This window comes from Nanorana parkeri, unplaced genomic scaffold, assembly GCF_000935625.1.
Source record: "Nanorana parkeri isolate BGI_ZX_2015 unplaced genomic scaffold, ASM93562v1 scaffold285, whole genome shotgun sequence".
Lineage (NCBI taxonomy): Eukaryota > Metazoa > Chordata > Amphibia > Anura > Dicroglossidae > Nanorana > Nanorana parkeri.
The window spans coordinates 1,457,960-1,477,772 of record NW_017306553.1 but is presented as its reverse complement, the minus strand read 5'-3'; the positions used below and the strand labels follow the sequence as shown (position 1 = coordinate 1,477,772).

At 44.0% G+C, this 19,813-nt stretch overlaps 1 protein-coding gene across 1 annotated transcript in view; it reads left to right on the top strand.

The window, feature by feature from the left end:
• PDHX (pyruvate dehydrogenase complex component X) overlaps positions 1 to 19,813 on the top strand; it is an 85,528-nt gene that overhangs the window by 40,336 nt on the left and 25,379 nt on the right. Inside the window, exons 6-7 of the mRNA XM_018557465.1 lie at positions 12,946 to 13,129; positions 15,898 to 16,045. Of these exons, the coding sequence (XP_018412967.1) occupies positions 12,946 to 13,129; positions 15,898 to 16,045 (332 nt within the window). The remainder of the gene's footprint in view (positions 1 to 12,945; positions 13,130 to 15,897; positions 16,046 to 19,813) is intronic.

The window sequence follows — 19,813 nt, the reverse complement described above, 5'->3', positions numbered from 1 at the left end:
ATGTTGTGTGAACACGCACCAATAAGCATACTTTGGTGCGCGTTCACACACACGGCAAGTGTGCGCATCTCTGAGAATAAGATCTGCCAGCCTAGAGCACATGGAGTTAAACATGACTCCCCAGCCCCCTCCTGTATAAAGGAAAGGCAAGAAAGATTTTTATAAGGTTTGTCAGCAAGTAAAAAGGTAAGCAGCAATATTTATTTTTTCTTCAAGTTATGCTATGTGAATGGGAACATGTAACGGATATAAAAAAAAGGTATTATTCCAATTATATCTATATCTCATGTAGAGAAAATCGGATGTCTCTAAATTTGTAATGCTCCACAATGCACCATGTGGGTATCCCTGCAATGTGCGTTGTCTGGACCCGCGCACTAATACATTGGTCTAAATGGGCCCTGAAGTTGAACACCTCCCCGCTGCCTTTAAACCGATGAATCCAATGTGACCGAGCCTGTAACATCGATTTTATGACAATTAACAAATCTTGGGGGACGTCTCCAGGTTTAGGTAATTGCCCGGCAAGCCATTAATCCACGTTTCCTCGGAATCTGCAGGTTCTTAAGCCTCCCCCGCCAGCACTCCCGGGACCCCAACACAATAAACTGAATGTGTTCTAGTTGCCGTGGAAACGTGCCAACAGTTTAATTGGAAACCAGAATCTTGTGACTTAGTCCCCCCTTTATCTTTTTTTTTTCCTCCCTTGTTGAAAATTAGCTTGTTTGATCTTCCTAAACAGAAAATTGTTGCAGGATGGGGGTTTATTTTTAGCCGCCGCAGCCCCTGCCCGCTTTAGTCGTCACCTTGATATTCCGCTCGCTGTCACTTGTTTTCCAGGTTTAGCCCTCTCGGTGCTGCGATGAGAGTCGGCGGATATGTGGGCGAAGAAGTTTCCTCCCGCTCCATCCATCGAAGAGTTAAATGAACTCTCCCCCCCCCCTCAATTTCATACAGGAATCGCGGAGCATTTGTTTTGCAGATGGGCGCGAGCTCAGAGTCAGACTCAAAAGCTCTCTGAATTAAGCGCCTCAGGGGTCCAGTGTTACTTCTAGATGAATTACTAATGAGCGAGAGAATGTGTATTTTTAGGATCTGTTAAATGCATACTTCCCTGTCTATTTCTGGGAATGTATGGCCTTTTTATTTATTTGTTATTTATAGAGCATATACAGCTTTACCACTTTATTACAATATTACTATATATGTGAAAATAGGGGAGTCTATGTTCTAGTAATGGAAGCTACTACAAAGGGAGCTTGCAGCACGTCTAAACCCTAAAATAAAAATGTAATATTGCAGTTTACAGTCCCTGGTTGTGGTGGCTGCATTAGTTTTCATTGTTCAGGCTTTTGTTTCCTTTTATTTATATTTGGTAATCTTGAGCAAAAAATACATATTGTCCTTGGGTGACTATACTAATTTCTCCACTGTATCTAGGGAAGGAGCCATGGCTGTCGCCCAGGTTGGTCTTCAAGCAGTCCAATATTACATTGGGGGGATTAATTGTATTAGGGCTGCAACTAATGATTATTTTCATCATTGATTAGATGGCCTATTATTTTTTCGATCGGTTAAAAAAAAAATCAAATGCCATCCTTAATTTAAAATAAAATACACATGCAGTGTTACAAACACAAAGTTTACTTCAGAATAAAACTGCTGCACAATTTTTTTGCAATCGCATTGCACTGGAATGCTCAGCATTGCGGTATCGTGCGTTCTAGTGCGGGGGATCACACTGTGTGTGGGAGGCGCGTTTGGGGTGCCATTGAAATGAATGGCACTGTTGCGGTCCACTCATGGCAGTAATTGAAAATGGATGAAACTTGGCATCCTTTGGTTCTCTACAAATATGAACCTCATGTTCAGCCACTCGAGCAGCCTTTCTCAACCAGGCTGCCATAGCACCCTGGTGTGCCTTCTGGCTACCTCAGGGGTGCCTCAAAATGTTTAACAACATGCCTCTCCATGGTGTAGGTGGCCTGGCCATCAGCACCATGTAAACGAATGACGCTAATCCAGGCCATGTGAAATCCATTCAGAGAAGGACAGGGTTGTCTCCCTTCAGGCTTGTTCCGCCAGCCATGCTGCTGCAGCTCCTACTGTTGCGGGGGTATTCTGACATACAGGGGGGAACCCTCCCTTTTTTTTTCTGTGTTTTTATATGGGCTTCCCCCTTAAAATCCACACCAGACACCTCTTGGATACGTTTTTTTAAATTTTGGACTAGGGTGCTCCTAGATTTTGCAGGCTTTTAAAGGGTGTCCTGACTGAAAAAATGGTTGAGAAATGCTGCATCAGAGGGTGCCTATGATCTGCAGCACTAGTAGAATAGCTTGTCCTAGAGATGCCTGGCTCCTCTCGTAGTCATTTTTACAAGGAAAGCTCATTTGCATGTTAAGGACTTGGTCTTATCTGAGCAGGTTTACGAATTAGTCCTGTTATCTATTTTCACATATTTATATCATGGCCATACAGATGCAAATCGTAGCTTTGGCTCAATCCGAAATTCTTAACATCTAAAGCTTTCTTTTAATCTTCGCTTTGCTTGGAGCAGGGAATGGTTAAAACCACTGCGTATTTGTTTTTGTTTTATTTTGTCATGTTCTTTTTGGCCAGTTCCTGTGTTCCAATTGTGTTTTTACCATCATTACCTTGTCACATGTCCTTTAATGAAGACTGGTGACCATATTAACCTATATTATACAGACACGATCCACTGCTGTCTCTGGTTGGTTGGGCTTGGACAAATCCTCCTTTTTTTTGGTTATATACAGTTAAAGTGACATTAAAGGATATTTTTTTTCCCTCTCCCCCCCCCCCAATGTTAGTGTAAGGACTTACCTTAAATGATGTCTCTTAATCCGATCTTCTTTCCTGTATTTTTCAGATGTCCCTCCAGCACTGGTGCGGGTCTCCGATCCAGCGCTGACTCCTCTGTCCTCCTCTTCTCTGATGTCCCACGGAGTCTGTGTGCGGGTGCACGCTGCTCCATAGACTTACCTTGTGTCTCTCCTCGTCTCCCGGCCGAACATCTGAACTGCGCATGCGTCCGCCCCAAGATCCTTTGCGGCCGCCCGAGACTCTTCAGATGTTCGGACGGGAGCGCGCGGCAAAGACCCAGGTAAGTTTAAACCTGATATAAAGTTTTTGCATATGTCTACTGCTTGCTAGCAATAGATATATGCAAAAAAACGCTGCAGGTTTATTAACCCTTTTAAGAGTTGGAGAACCTCCATATAGACAACATGAAAAGTAAAAAAAAAAAAACGGAAAGTTAGTGTGTCTCATGATTTCAAGTTTGCTCTGGAAGCGCAAAAGCCATTGTCAGAAGACAAGAAAGACCACAGTTGCCTCTATGGAGCACGTGACGGCACAGCTGTGGCAGTGTATAAGTCAAGGTCTTTGCCCAGAGTGCCTCAGCCCTTGTTAATTTAGATTGACCTGGAGGGTATGGGAATATGGGAGGGGTGCACATACTGATTCCCAAGCACCTGCTTCGGGGAAGGCCATCGTTCATGTGACATCATTAAAATGACACTTTATAATATGATCCACTCCAGTAATATTGTCCAAGAATTGTGTGCAGTAGACTCTATATTTAGAACTGATGCTTTGTTGTGGGGGTAGCATTTGAGAAGACATTTTAGCTGAAACAACAATGGCCATAAGCCTCAACAGACTCTCTAGCAGCTCTGCTGAGCCAAAGGCAAGGATGTCTTCCTAATGAATCTGAAACACCAGCAGGGGCAATGACTCACAAATTAACCCATAACATGTGCCGTGTCGTCACAGCAGAAGATATGGAATATTTATAAAGCCGGATGTAAAATCAGTCTGCGACTGGCTAAAGTTATACAAGCAACATTGCAACCAAAAGGTCCCCCGTTTATATTTCAAATGGGTTTTATGAATTCCCTTGAGTCAGATTTCTTACAGCATCTCAGCCTTTTGTTACATGGTCATAGGCTGTAAAAGTCTCATGTTCAACTCAATGGAAGTAAGGTTACATTGGTCTTGGAGAAAGGGTGGTGCTAGAATTGGGGATCACTTAGCCTAAATGTTGACACGTTTAAATTTAAATCCCTACAGTAAATAAGGATACCTAATTCCCGTTTTCAGATATTTTCTAGCATTTCTAAGGATTCTCTCGATGGTTTTGGACTGTGGAATCCTTCATTAGGCTTGCAACTGTGTAGTTAAGGTTGCAATGGTATCAGAGAGAGTGGTGGTGCTAGAACAGGAAACACTGATTCCCAAGCTCCAGTTCAGTGCCCTTCAGTAAATAATACTGGAAAATCAAGGTTTTTACAGAGACCTACAGCAAGATGAATGCTCCGGTCAGAATTAGAGCCCATCAGCAGGTACTCTGCATTCCCCGACTCGTTCTAAATGCAAGATTTTCCTGTTTTGACTGAAGCGTACTTTTTACATTTTACCACCTGGGCTAGTTTAATAAAATTGTCAAAGTAAATTCTCCAACTTCTTGTTCAATTCTACTTTGAAATGGATAACCTACCTGTTCATTGGATGTAAGCCGACAGTCGGCTCTACAAGTTTAAACAGAGTCCTGGCGGCAAAAGTCACCGGGAGTCTGTTTAAACAGCCCCGATACTGGCGACGTACACTGTACGTCGTCAGTCACGAAGGGGTTAAAGAGGAGGTTGGCAGCAGACAGCTTGCATAGGAGGCTGTATTATTAAAGGAGAACTATGGGGTCAGGGCTTTTCCCCATAGTTCTCCTTAGGGTAACGGGAGGACACAAGCGTCCTCCCGCCACCCTAAGCTCAGTATACCGCAAGCTACAGCTCGCGGTATACTGAGACGCCGGAGCGGATCCCGACATCGATGTCGAGATCCGCCCAGCTGCATGAGTGACAGCTGGCTCTGCCTATCTAGAGGCAGAGCCTGCTGTACCCGCCCCTCCCAGCGCTGGCGGATCGGGGGGGGGAATCCATCCCCTCCCCTGTCACGGCAGAGAGCCGTGACACGATTGAGAAGTGAGCGAAAACTGGCATGTGTTCGCTCACCTCCCGATCTACTGAGCCGACCTGTGACAGTCTCATTATCACAGGTCGGCTAGAACTATGAGGTGAGTGAAAAGCACTCACCTCATAGTTCTCCTTTAAGCTGGGGGGAAAAAGTGTCACCTGCCTTGCAAAAATGGAATTGCACAGAAATGTATTTGTTCTTAGGGTTGGGGTTTCCTGAAAAAGCTCTAGATGTTTGGTAAAGGCACCCATAGACAACTAATGCGACAGCCTGAAGTTTTACTTTACATCATGTGGATTTGCAGAGTGCGACAGCCAAGAAACCTTAAGGATTTAGAGAAGATCTGTAAAGAAGAGTGGCCATAATCCTTCCTGAGATGTGTGCAAACCTGGTAACCAACTACAAGAAACGTCTTACCTCTGTGCTTGCCAACAAGGGTTTCTCCACCAAGTACTAAGTCATGTTTACTAAGTCATGATAAAAAATCATAGACCTTTAATTTCTTTGTAAGTGGGCAAACTTACAAAATTTCCAGGGAATCAAATAATTATTTTCCACCCTGTAAAGGCCCATTTACATCTTCGCTTTGAGGTGCAATTTAAGACATATGGTGTTGCACCTTAGGCCTCATTCACACATCCTAATAGGCCAACACAGGACATCCCTGCAACATGAATTGGTGGATTTTTGCAGCTGGGATCACAGGATCACAGGTGTCTGCAAAAGGCTACATCCTTCAAACCTGTACAAAGCTATGAGAGGCACTGCAGCTGTCTGCCGCTGTTCTGTAGCCACGCATCCAGCGGTTACCTACGGCTAAGGAACAGATGACCGGCCCTGGACACAAGCTTTCTGCATGCAGGGCCAATCATGTGTCTCTGGCCACAGGTAACTGCTTGATGTGTGGATAAATGTGGATGTCTGCAGTGCCTGTCATTCTTTTGACAGGCTTCCCCGCTGCATCTAGGTGCTTGCACCTTTTAATTCCACTGATTTTTTTTTTGCCACAATAATCCACTCTCTGGGCCTATTAGGATGTGTGAATGAGGCCTAAACTTGCGTTAAGGCTGCCCATTCATTTTGAATTGGCAGCCACTGCATCACGACCCAACCGAAATAGGATATGATCCTTTTTTTTAATGCTGTGCTTGTTCATTGTGGAGCACTGTGGTGGGGGTTCGTTGCCCACTTCTGTACTCGTGTTGACATGCATTGTGGTAAAGCGCATGTTTTCCCATTGCAGTGCAGAAGTGTGCATGGGCCCTAAGTTTAGAGAATGATAGACTGGACCAAAGGAAGAAAGTTAATGCTAGGTTGGGAAGTGCAGGAAATAAATGCCCCTATATTCAGGAGTACCTGGAGTTCTTTGCAAATACACACTTATATAAATTTGGGAACTATTGTTCTAAGGGACTGGTTAGTCTTCTGAATCGTCTATTCTTTAATGCACTTCCCCCTTCTACCTGCAGATGGCAGTGTGATCATGCCAGAGACGTGGCTCTGATCCTTTTCATTAACTCTCTGACGGATTCATTGTGGGGGTTTTTTTTTTTTTTACCGCTTTGCTGATGTTGGATGTGCAAGACAAGTAGCTGTAAATAATGCTTCAAACTTGGCACACAGGTAATGAGAGGAATGAACATGCAAAAAAACGTGAGCACTCCAGACGTGACAGAGTAATCTGTGATCAGTACCATGTGACTGCTTGGTACGCTTTTAGATTTTATCACGTAGGTGGGTGTTGTGTTTTACTATTATGACTTTATTAATTGAAATTGGAAGTTATTTTTTAAAGGAGAACTATGGAGTAAGTGTTTTTCCCCATAGTTCTCCTAAGGGTCACAGGAGGAGATAAACTAGCATCCTCCAATGACCCAAAGCTCCGTATATCGCGAGCTACAGCTTGCGGTATACTGAGACCGCCACAGCCGGGACGGATCCCGACATTACTGTCGAGATCCACCCAGCTGTGTGATAGGCAGAGCCAGCTGTCAATCTAGAGCCAGCTGTACCCGCCCCCTCCCCCGTCCGTTCCGCCTGTCAGCGCTGGAGGATCGGGGGGGATCCCTGCAGGGAGCTGTGAGTGACAGTCATGGCTCTCTGCAGGGACATGATCGCGAAATGAGCGAGCAACAGTATGTATTCGCTCACTTCCCGATCTATTGAGCCGTCGTCTGACAGTTTAATTGTCACACGCCGACTCGAACTATGAGGTTAAGTGAAAATCACTCACCTCATAGTTCTCCTTTAATTCTCATTTCTTAGAGCCCTGATGGACAAGTGCACAAACAAAACAAAAATATGGTGGAAGGATCCAGACTAACAAATGATGGGTTTGAAGTTGAAAATTCTGTCCCTAATTCTATTTTCCATTCCCCCCCTTCTCTATAGTTATGTAGAATATATGTGCTTTTGTATATTGGATCAGGGCTTGTATACTGTACATGGGAGTCATAAGATAGCACCATGCACCCATGACAATGCACGAAGGAAAACTGTGATCGTTGGCTTTTGAGATCATTGGAAAGGCCCATATGAATGCCCCTATGATAACACCCTTACGTACTCATGTAAAAATGCTTTTTTTTTTTTAAAGCCCGTCTCCATGCATGAGAATCCCCTCTCCTGTCGTTCCCTCCTGCCCCCCTCACACACTCAGCATTTTATTCCCAAGATAAAATCCTTTCCATGCTCTCTTATGTTCACCTAAAGCTGGCCTTTTCAATCAGGAATAATGGTTTTCTGAATGTTTGTTCCATTTTCTAATGGTTAATGGTGTCAAATTGACTATCGATCCCAATGGTGATGGATGATGGTCCAGTGATGGAGCAGCAAAAATAGAAGGAGCAGATTTTACATAAATTTATTAAATTCTCGTATGTTAAAATCAAACGAAATTTTGAACGCTATTCGTCAAGTCTCTGATGGTATTGTCGAAAGTTCTGATGGGATTTGTTGTGTGGATATTAGTGTGAAAATCTACCAGTGTCCCTCTTAACAAGGAACTTTACCCATATCTCTGAATTGACAATATAGACACCTTTTAGAAATGCTTAGTAATGACAATCTACAAACACATACTTCTAGATAATTGCCGGCTTTTAATTCTTTGTATATTTTATTTTTTCTCCCCAGTCTTTTTTTTTAAACTAAGGGTAGGTTACTAGATCTCCCTTTACTTCCTGGAACTCGTGCACATGTGACTAGGACATGTGACCATGCACATCTCAGGGGAGGAACATGCCTTTCCATGAGATTTTGTGAGATTACAGATGAGATTTCCCAGCAATGCACTGTGATGTAGCCTTCCCAGGATGCAATGCTTGGGCACAGGCTGCATCATGAATGCCCATTAGGTCCAGGAAGTGGAAAAACAGTAATTGTAAGGAAAAGACAAATATGATTGTTTATCTAATGAATGTAAGATGATTTCATATCCGCGTTCAGAGCTACATGCTGATGTGATTTTTAGTGACGGGGTAAACGTCCACTTTAAGCACGACATCTGGGAGTCATGACAAGTGGATCTAGCACCGCCTTAGACTGGTTGCTTACTACTACTATAATCTTTTCTCTGTGTCAAGTGCCCTCAGTTTTGCTTTAAATAATTCCTTGGCCTGTCTCTATATTCCTGTAGTTCCCTGCAGGGCAGGATTCAGGCCAGCAAAGGAAGGGGCTTCACTACAAGCCAATGTACAATGTTGCACAGTACACAGTAGCTACGTGATAGGATTCTTTCCAACCACCCACTTACCCAGGTCCTTATTCCTACTGTGTGTTAAATACATACATCAGTGTTTTTGTACACCTTTAATTAACCAGATCATTTCACCTCTTCTAGTAGTCTAGGACATAAAAAAGAGGAATTATTCTTTCCTTTTTATGGTATGTAGATGAATACCTTAACTGGTGGCGATAGTGGACGATGCCTCTATAATGGTTGTTGAAGCAGCCACTTGTAGCCTCCATGGGTGTGCGATAGGGGCATAGTTGGGAGACTAGGTCCTTACCCAGTAACAGCAAATGCCTAAACAAGGACCTTCATGGCTGGATCACGAGGCTTTTTAATAAAATCGGTAGGCTTAAAAGGATTGTAAATTACTTGAAATTGAATTGACATTGAAAACTTGTATGAGATTTTAGTGATTGGATCACATCTACTCTAAGTTATTTATGGTGATGATGTAATCGCCCTTCCTCAAGCAGTAACTGGATGTTGCACTTTTAGCTGCAACTAAAGGGTTCCCGTAGCTGTCCAAAAGGGCCTGCTATCATAGTGGAGGCATTTTGTCTTATTCTGCCTTTTAAGATCTGCTTCAGTTTAGAAACATTTGAAGGCCCTCGAGCAGTAATGCGGCTCTAAACTCTAAAAATAAAAAAAAATTGATAGGAGGTAGGAATTTTTGGCAGAAGAGGCATGCAAAGTATCTTCTGCAACAAAAAAGTCATCTCTCCCGTAGCAATTTTTTGTTTTCTGTGTACACTGTACAGCACATGTGCGCTGCAGTGTATACTCTTGGCTCATTTATAGATACCTGGAATGAGCCAGGTGTCAAACGATGAAACTCGGGGGGCGTGGCCGGGATGTGAGACTGAGCAGACGTGTCTCACTGCAGCTCCCGACATCCGTGCTACATCCTGACCCTTAGCTAGCTGACAAACCGGCCGAAATACTCACCCAGTACTGTCGGGTGTTTTATTAGGAAAAAAAAAAAAAAAATTTTTAAAAAAAAAAAAAAAAAAAACGATGAAACTCCTTTGCGCATGGTCAGGAGTTAAATCATCAGTAGCCGATCGCCTAGGACCCAGAAGAATCAGCAGCAGAGATGGTGGGGGCAGGGGATGCGGCAATGACAGGTATATGGATCTCTCATCCCTGGAGGACAGCACAGAGGGAGGTATATTATGCATACCTGCAGATTATAGCAAACTATCACCCCCACCAACACGGTTTGCTTCTGCCTTAAGAATTCCGATGAGATTTTGCCGTAACATCTCAATCAAAGAGATTTTTGCTGACAGGAAGGGGACGCATGCACATAAATGATAATATACCTAAGAGAGCCCATCTTGCCTAATTTACAGGGTAGTTTGTCGCACATTGAGAACAGCAGAGCTGGTTATGATTAGACTTATGAAGACAGTCGAGATGTTTCCTGATGACCATAATGGCCTGAATTCGATGCATAGTTTGGTCGGATGATAACCTGCAATGTGTTGGGCGGTTATACCTTCCTCTACAATCTTCTCCTGCAGATTGTGCCCTGTCCTATGCTCTGCACTCCATTCCTCTCCATACTGCCCATTCTCATACCCCACGCAATCCTCTCCTGCATATACTACCCACGTCATACACACTACGAAATTCTACACATTGTTTCTAATTCTTCCTGTCACTTCTGTATATAAAACACTTCTTCAGCATTGTTGTAATATCCCCATCCTTGGCCACTATGGAACGGGCACACTTGCTTTATAATATGAAACTCTAAAAGATCATGACTTTGACATGAATACTTATTTTCTGCTTCTCTTACGGTTTACCTATTTGCTTGTTTTTGGATCTTGGTCTCATGTCATCTGAGTCATTGATCAAGTGATATTACCTTCTATGCTTGGCGTCATTCACTTGACATAATAAGGACACTCCTGCTGAATGCTGAGCCTTATTTTTGTTGTATTGCTCCATTATTCACAAAAGAGAGGCCTTTGCAGACCAGATTTTAGCTCCCCCAGCTACTGTATGAAATAACTGTCATTGCCACAGGGCGACTTAGCAGCCTGCCCAATTTTTAATCCAGTAATACATCAGCTGATTTTATCCATGGATTTTATGACATGGGTTACTACTACAAGTCAGTCCAGCAATTAATCATTGCAGGAGCTACAATGAAAGTTGATGTTTATGGGCAGTCTTTATGGGAAGGGATGATGGATGATGTGTATGGAGTGAAAAATGAGCATATATACTATTGTCTTTTAAAGGATCAGTCTTCCCAATACTGTTGTTTGTATGTGCGTGCATTTTTTGTTTTTATACGGGAGCAGTCTGATAGGCAGAGTGAGTTCCTGATTTTTCTGATAATACCAGACTCTTTTCCTGTCTGAGAGTTTTAGGGTTCTCTGATCACCTTTGTGTGTTACAGATCCCTTTGTTATATTGTTCGTAACTAAAGATACAAATCGAACAAGAATGCTGGAAACCCCTCATAATAACTACAGTCAGGGGTGTCCCGATCCTTGCCACCTGAGGCCGCGAAGGTGTGTGTGTGGGGGGGGGGTTGTTGCTGGTGGTTCACACAGTGTGTATAGGGCGGTGCTGGTGAATAGTGACACCGCCGCTCTGGCCGGCGTCCCGCCCAGCTCTTTGCAACCAGTGGTGTCACTGGTTGCCAGGAGCTCTGTGAGAAGCCGGCCAGAGCATCTCAGGTTGCTAAGAGCTGGGCAGTGAGAGGTGTATGGCCCTTACACATCTACCCGCCCAGCTTTTAGCAATCTGGGATGCTCTGTCTAGAAAGCATTGTGCAACAGGGAGGCCATGCCACTCTGCCTGCCGCCTCCCCACGTGACCCAAAGCGATGCCGCCTGAGGCAACAGTCTCATTACACGGCCACAGCAGGTTTGCAGACCCAGGAACTTGAGCAGTTATCTTACAAGTAGAATCCTTGAGAGATCATTTTATTCTGTTTAATAGATTTTTATTAAACGTTACAAAAAGATACAGTTTATGTAGATCTGGCACACACAGGTGAAAGGGAACATAAAACATGGTTTCCCTCTGAGCATGGGAGCCTGTAGGAACTTGATTAGAGAAAAATAAGATAAAATAGAGAGAGAGGGTGAGAGAGCAAGAAGGGAAATGCAAGAAGTAAAGGAAAAAATAGGAGGGGAGTAGGGGGATTGCAAGAAGAAAGTGCATGAACACTAAAGCACGATTTTTCTAAAGAAAATGGGACACCCCTAACAATGGGCACTTTGCAACCCTAATTTAGATACATCAACACTTTCTGGCTTGGCTATTAGAACAGTTGACTGCAAATTTTCATTGGCTACTTTTCACAGGGTAAAAAGGGGGACCAACCCTGTATCCCGTATGGGCAAAACGCACCCCCAAAGCATTCATAGTGCTGGACAACTCTAAGTTTAGACAGCAATCCTGTAGATCGACCCTCAAGAAGAGAACCTGTCAGAACTACTGTTACTTGGCCCAATTGAGGCTCACATGGGGTGCTGGAGACTTGCTTTGCTCCACCCCGCCACAGAGTAATAATGTTGCACAAGTTCGCTCAGTCCTAGCACGGCTTTCAAGGGTCATTGAGGATGGGCTCTAGCACTACTTAGTAGTGACTTTAGCCAGCCATACACCAGAAGATTATATGCAGATTTTCTATGGTCAGTTATGGAAAAGTGCAACAGATTCTCTCTCTGAACAATGCCTGCATCCAAACAGATTGTTCAGGTATTTTGAGAGCCAGCGGGGCCGACTAGCAAGATACTGAAGCTTGGCCCAGTGAGAGAATCCTCCATCCACACAGTTTAGCATAGATGGAGGAATCTGTTGCACTTTTTCCATCTAACCATAGAAAATCTGCAGATAACCTATAGGTGTATGGCCAGCTTAATAACTTCCTTAAACCCACCATTCCGTCAGCCAGCAATTGGCTTAGGAACTAGTTAATTGATGTCAGGACTAGCCTCTTACTAATTAACATGGAAAGTTGGTCTTCTGAAAACTGTTGGCTTGGTCTGGTCTTTTTACACCCAGAACCACATGCTCTCAGCCAGTCAAAACATTATCACTCTGTTCTGCCTGCCTGGACCAGAAGGGTTACTAAATGTTGCTTTTTGTAAGGCAACCAGTATATCACTACATTTTTATTTCCCTGTTTACGAAAGTTGTATCTCTGAAAGTGGATATACTGCTGTTAATTAATGCTGTGTGTCCTTTAGAGATGCTCTTCGGGTCGTGTCGCAGAAGAAGGACGTAGGGGATAAAGTTGCACAGCCAGTTCAGGCCACACAAGCAGAAAAGATGGCACCAGCAAGTACATTGCAGCCAATAGTGTCTTCACCACCAGCCTTCCCACGTCCACTTGACCCACCAATCTCTGTTCCTGGGAAGCCGTCTGCAGTGGTAAGAATCTCTATTTGATGTCTACAAGAAACCAGAGAATTTTTGTGTTCTTTTCATGTCATCATCTGGTATGGTTTAGATGTATTTTGTAACAAAGAGCCATTCACTTAAGTTTACTACCCTGGTGAAGTTTACAATCTTATCAACTGCTGTAAAAGAGTAGCTTCTAGCAAACGTTTATCTGAAGAGGACCTGTGCCACAGTACAGCAGTGCTTACCATTGAGCTACTGAGCTTTCTCCCTAGGAGTTAAGGTCAAGCAAGTGGACCTCCAGCCAAGTATAGATAGTATGGAGAGGGATTAAAACCCTGTTTCAGGTTTTTGCTTTCTGTTGAAGAGTTGCTTACTCTGTGTCACAAATGTGCAGAGGGACATGAAGTGAGGGGGAATCTTGTTTTCACTGGCAGAGTTTTTCCTCCCTTTCTGTTTTGGGGACTACAATCAGAGAGGAAGTGAGGACAATTCTCCCAAGCAGCATAAAAGATAGCAGTAACATTTTAAAAGTTTTAAATCGGGGTAGCATTTCACTTTTACCCACAGGTTATTTATGTGTAGAAGGGGGTCTGAGACCAAAGAAGGTCTAGGAAATAAAGAAGACTATGCAGCTGATGGTGCCTACTATTGTATTGCACAGTTGAGTCTGCTACCCACTAATGTAGGAGAGCTGCCATCAAAGGCCCTACCAGTTGTTATGTAATTGCTGTTCTTTAAAGCCATATACTAAGCCTACTTTATGCACTGGCCCAGGCTCCCTTCTGATCAACTTTAATCTAGGCGAACTGCCATCAGAAGTCTTAAGAGTCAAACGTTCTAGTAACCCAGTATGAAGTGGCTTCACTACTCTATACACTGGCCTAGGCTCCCATCAGCTCAATCACAGCTGATAAAAAAAAAAAAGTGTTCCACAATCCATTTGTGTAGAAAATTCTTCATGTTTTTTGTCCTCATCTGCTATCAAGAGACACTTGACCAGCACCCAGCCATAGTGGATGAGAGTGGAGATCCACCAAGAACTGTTTATTTGATATTTATCAGTACGTAACTGCTTGCCTATTCTGACTTGTCCCAGTCCCCATCAGATCAACTCTAATATAGATGAGCTGCCATCAGAGGCCCCAACAGTTAAGTTGTCTTATCATCCTGTATGTAATTGCTCCACTTTTCATCCATATTTTAAGCCTACCCTATGCATTAGTCCAGATCACCATGTGTGAAAGGGGTGGGCTGAAAATCACACTTTATATCCCCATGATGTCACTGAACATAGTACTTCTGAGTTCATAATAGATGTGTCACGGTCTAGGGACCAGGGCACTAGGGTACGTGAGCTCCTGTGTTTGCGGAGTTGGTAGGAGTCACAAAGAGGCGGATATCGGGGATGTAGGTCACAGGGAGAGAGGAACGAATGGTCTGTGCGTTCTGAGGTCGCACTAGAGGCGCAGAATCTAAGAAGGGCCAGGTGTTCGACAGAGCCTCTAGTGGTGAGGATGATTGGCTGCTGGACACATTCCAGGTTGCGGCCCTCTAGCGCACCCACACAGACGCAAGGGACTAGTTGAAGCAACGGGGAACTGGATACAAACAGGTAGGGAAGAAACTTGTAACCAAGGAGGAGGAAGACAGGAAGAGAGAGAGAGAAAGTCTCAAGCAAAAGTGCAAACGCACAGCAGAACAGCAGAGTATACTGAAGAGAATAGATAAGCAAGGACACCAGTGAAGGGTAAGCAGCTTAGAGGCACACCTAGGAGCAGGAAGGTGCAACGTACAAAAGTAAACGAGATGTGCGTGGCACATGCATACAAAGAAGCAGGATAACAGAGAGAAAAGTACACAAAGAAGCACAAAAGGGATGTATGCACACAGGGGTGTGCAGACAAGGATGAATCCAACACAGCTACCAGGTAAGAGAGGAGCACATAAATAAAGGGGTGACAGCAAAGCAAAGGAAGATACACTGGAAGGTAAGTGACGGAGTAGAAGTACAACAAGCAGTAAATAGGAGGAAGCAAACAGACAAAGACTGGAGAGGGAAAACACAGTAGAAGTAAGGCAATGAAGGCAGTTTGGAGAGGCGCACAGGTGAAGGCAATTAAGGCCTGCAACAATATACTAAAGGAACCACTGAAATACTATAGTAGGGGTGCAAGGAGCAAAGCAGGGGATAACGCCAAACAGGGATACCAGCTGGTAGAGGGAAGCCAAAAGGCACAGGGATCCAATAGCAAGCGCAGGGAATAGGATCCCAGGGGTAGTCAGAGACACAAGGGGTACGGAACAAGGCAAAAGACTTGTTGCTCGCACCAAGAGAACAAGTGAGGAAGTCCTAAATAGGGGAGAAGGAGAGCAGATTGGCTGCAGCCTTGTGAGACACCATAGGCTGACAGCCCAGAAACAGGGAGCAAAGCGAAAATCCGGCACGGATTTCCGGATATTGTGACAAGATGGCATCAAAGAAATAAAATATGAAGTAAAAAGGCCCGTCCCAATCATATATTTTAAAGACTCGCAGATAGCTGTCCTGACTTCAGACCAGATGCCTTATATCTCACATTTTAATCTCATTTCAGAGTTGCCACATCCACAGGCAGAGTTGCTATAGATGTGGCCGGGTTATGATTTTCCGCAGTTTTCTCTTTTACATTGCCAAAATTTACACCCTGCCATTATAACTTTGGACGAGGTGTCTGCTGACTAAACCATATATAACGTTGTCGACGTAATGAGCCTGCGTATGAATATATTTAATGCCCTCCAATCTCTCCCTTTAGGGAACATTTTATGAAATACCAACCAGCAACATCCGAAAGGTTATCGCCAAGAGGTTAACAGAATCTAAAACCACCATCCCTCATGCCTATGCCAGCACAGACTGCGACCTGGGAGCGGTTCTCAAGCTGAGGAAGGAGTTGGCTAAAGGTCAGTGAGCAGGTTCTTAAAGATTCACCCCCGGGGGGAGGGGGGGAAATGGCTGACACAGGAGTTGGTAAATCCCACATAAACTAAGCTGTGCTCCAGTGTAAACTATATGTTCCTGTCACAGCCATAAGAACGCTATAGGAAACAAAATGGGTGTTTGGCCCATAGTTGTAAATCAGATGCCATTTGGGCAGCACAGTGGCTTAGTGGTTAGCAGTTCTGGGGGTCCCTGGTTCAAATCCCGGACATGACACTATCCTCAAGGAGTTTGCATGTTCTCCCTGTGCTTGCGTGTGTTTCCTCCCACACTCCAAAGACATGCTGGAAGATTAAATTGGCCCTAGTATAGGTGTGTATGTATGCATGTGAGATAGAAACCTTAGATTGTAATCTCCTTAAGGGCAGGGACTGATGTGAATGTGCACCATGTAAAGCACTGCATAAATTGTCAGCGCTATATAAATACCTGTAACAATAAATTAACTCTCCCAGTGCGAGTTACAAGTGAACACCCGATTTGGCTTTCAGCCTTCATTTATTTCCTTGCCCTCTTTACACGACTCTACAAAATCCAGAGCAATTCAAGGGATTTTTTTCGCATTTTATGTGAATGTAATTGGCTTAATGCAGTATTAATGTTTCAAACCCCTTGTATATGTGTGAATACACAGCAGGTCTGCAGATCCAAGAACACTGAGAAGAGATCTTGCCAATCTCAAGTCCCTGAGAGATGCACTATACAGCCAAAAGTATGTGAACACCCCTTGAAATAGAGTTTAGGTGTTTTGAGTTGAGGGTACTGTTAGGGCCTGTTCACACGACGTCCGTTTTGTGTGCTGACCTGATCCGTACGCTCCTGCACTAAAAATGTATCCCTATGTGTTTTATGGGCTACAGTTCTTACGTGCGCAGTCCCTTCAGGTAATAACAGAAAAAATACTGCATGTCACATTTTGTCCGGTCAGGAAACGCAAAAACGCAACGAAAACGGAACGCAATGCAGCTAAGCAAAAAAAAAGAGACCAACAGGTTGAGGTAAATACATGAACTGCAAACATTTCGAACATGCCCATTACCTTTCCATGGACATACGAGTAAAGGAAAAAAATGTATCCGGGTGAGCTCGCAAATCCTCATATAAACTCCAGAACTGACCCTTGGAGTCCCGATGCCTCAAGATCGGGTGTACCCAATAACGACGTCTCCTGCGAGCTCGTTCTCTGTAGATTGCTATAGCCAGCACCATCAACATGCCTGCAAACATGTGATACATGTCTGATCACCAGCTTTACATACACAAAGGGAAGTAGATGTTACGAGAGGGCGGAAGTGACCTCAGAGGAAGAATCTGCATACTGACAGCCCCACGGCTTGAAGAAAGAAAAAAAACATCCAGACCGAAAACGCGTAAAAAACGCACTACATGAGTAGCACCTCGTCTGCAGATCCGCACCTGATCAGGACCTGAAAATCATGTGAACAGGCCCTTAGTGTTACAGCATACAAAGACATGCTAGAGAATTTAGCATTTCCAACCTTGTAGCTGCAGTTTGAGGGAAGGACAATTTCTGTTCTTGAGTGACTGATGGCCCCTTTTATACAAAGACAGCTCCATAAAGATATGGTTTGATGGGAAGAAGTCCTGGCCTTAACTCTAATCGGATGAACTGGAATGACAATTTCGAGCCCGGTTTACATGTCCAGCCTCAGTACCTGAACTCGCCGGTGTTCTTTTGGCTGAATGGCAGCAGAATCTTGTAGAAAGCTTTCCCAGAAGATTTGAGGCTGTTATAGCTTTAAAGGGGAGACGGATTCCATATTAACGGCCATGGTTTTGGAATGGCATGTCCAACCGGCTCATATTGGTGCGATGGTGATTGGTTTGTGTCCATAAACTTTTGGCCATAGAGTGTACTGTATAAGGTGGTTTATTGGACCAGCTTCTAGCCAAAACAGAAATGTTGGCTTTGGGTGGACTGCCCCTTTGCTTTGTTCATGTGTGGCAAAGCCACATGCTCACTTTTAAAGCTGCCCCCTGCAGGACCTTATAATTGTCGTCCCTCCACCGCCTCCCCCCCCCCCTTTCCTTTGCCATTTCTTCTGCTAGCAAATGGAGTACTCTCTGCCCCATAAGCAAACAATTGCCAAGCATCAGAGCTGTCACATGGAAGGAAGGGAAGTGACTCACATAATCCGCTATACCTAGATGTACTGGGTAGTTTTCTTCACTCCTAGAAGCTGAATGGAGGTAAGTATATGCAGGGGCAGTGATGCTCTGCGTGGGCAGTGTTTGAGGATTCATAAATTCTTACAACAAAAATGATGTTCTTTATGTAAATACTCCCCTCTCCAGCCGCCAAACGTCGCTCTGCTAATGGGATCTCACTCACTTCTGGGAGTGTTGAGCTCCAAAGGACTCGCTGGTTTCTCCCACCAATCCATAGGTAAGTACAGGACACAGTAATGTCATGTGAAGGTTTGTGGGTGGAACCACCTTTGGGGGACCAAGAGACTCTCCAGGAAGTGTCGGTTGCTTGGCAGAGTTCTGCTGAGAAGCTCTCATTACCGGAGCAGCTTGGACAGAAGGAGAGAAGTATGCACGTTCTACTCATTTTTTCAACAAGGTCACTTTAAAAGGAACCATAGACCACATATAAGAAATAGACTGCAGTGGCTCGTTCTAAATGTATCTCTAATACAGTTATAAAACACACCATTAATTGAGCAGCCATGTAGCACGGGTTAAAACTAATGCAGCTTTGATCAAAAACATTTTTAGATTATTCAGTAAAAAGCCATCAGATTAGGAAAAATAGGTTGGTCTTTTTTCTATTTTTCCCTCTGCGTGGTTTCTATAATCCTCTGTGTTCTGCTCAGTATTGGCCTTGTGGTTAATGGAGGGGGTTTAAACGCTGACAAATCATCTATCTTCGTAGACCGTAGAGACTTTTGTTTTTGGGTTGCCATGCATTGTTATAAACCAAAATTTTGGATCTGCATATTTTGGCACCAGTTGGTGTAATTAGGAAGGAGCAGAGGGAACAGAAAGTATCCCATTCTAGAACTTCATACAGATATATTTGCTGTTGGCAGCACCATGCGTGTTATTATATTCTGTCTAGACTGCTGCTCTTTGGAGTTTCTCTTGAGTATCCATTTGCCGAAGTACATCAAGGAGTAGACCAGGGTTGGGCAATCCCGACCCTCCGGCTGTTGTGGAACTACAGATCCAATGAGGCATTGCAAGACTGACAGTTACAGAGTTGGGATTTGTAGTTAAAGCGCGGCTGGAGTTGCCCAATCCTGGAATAGACTGATCTGCTTCAGCCTATTATGGCTAAGAGGAAAATCTTTTTTTCAACTTACTGTTATTTCCCATTAAAACTTGAAATCATCTTGTATGCAAAGAATATTAGTGTGAAAAGCATTAGGGACCGAACAGGAAGAGGGGGCCCTGCCAGTAACTGCTGCGCCTATTGTACAAACCTGAGAACACCGAGGCTGAGATTTCAGCACCAGAGTCCCCAAGAGAGACGGCAGACTGTTAGGTGGTTTCACATTCCAACAACTGCCAAAAATTAAATATCATTCTGGGTGGACTGTGCACCAGCCTAAAAACATGTTGTTTGCACGTCATGGGAACCTATAACATTATTTGCCTTCATTTCTACAGAACATTTTGGTAAACGAGGCCTTATGTCCTATGCATTTTGCTGCAAGGTCTGCTCAGTGTCTGCCCCCCCCCCCCCCTTTTACAAATCACCGTGG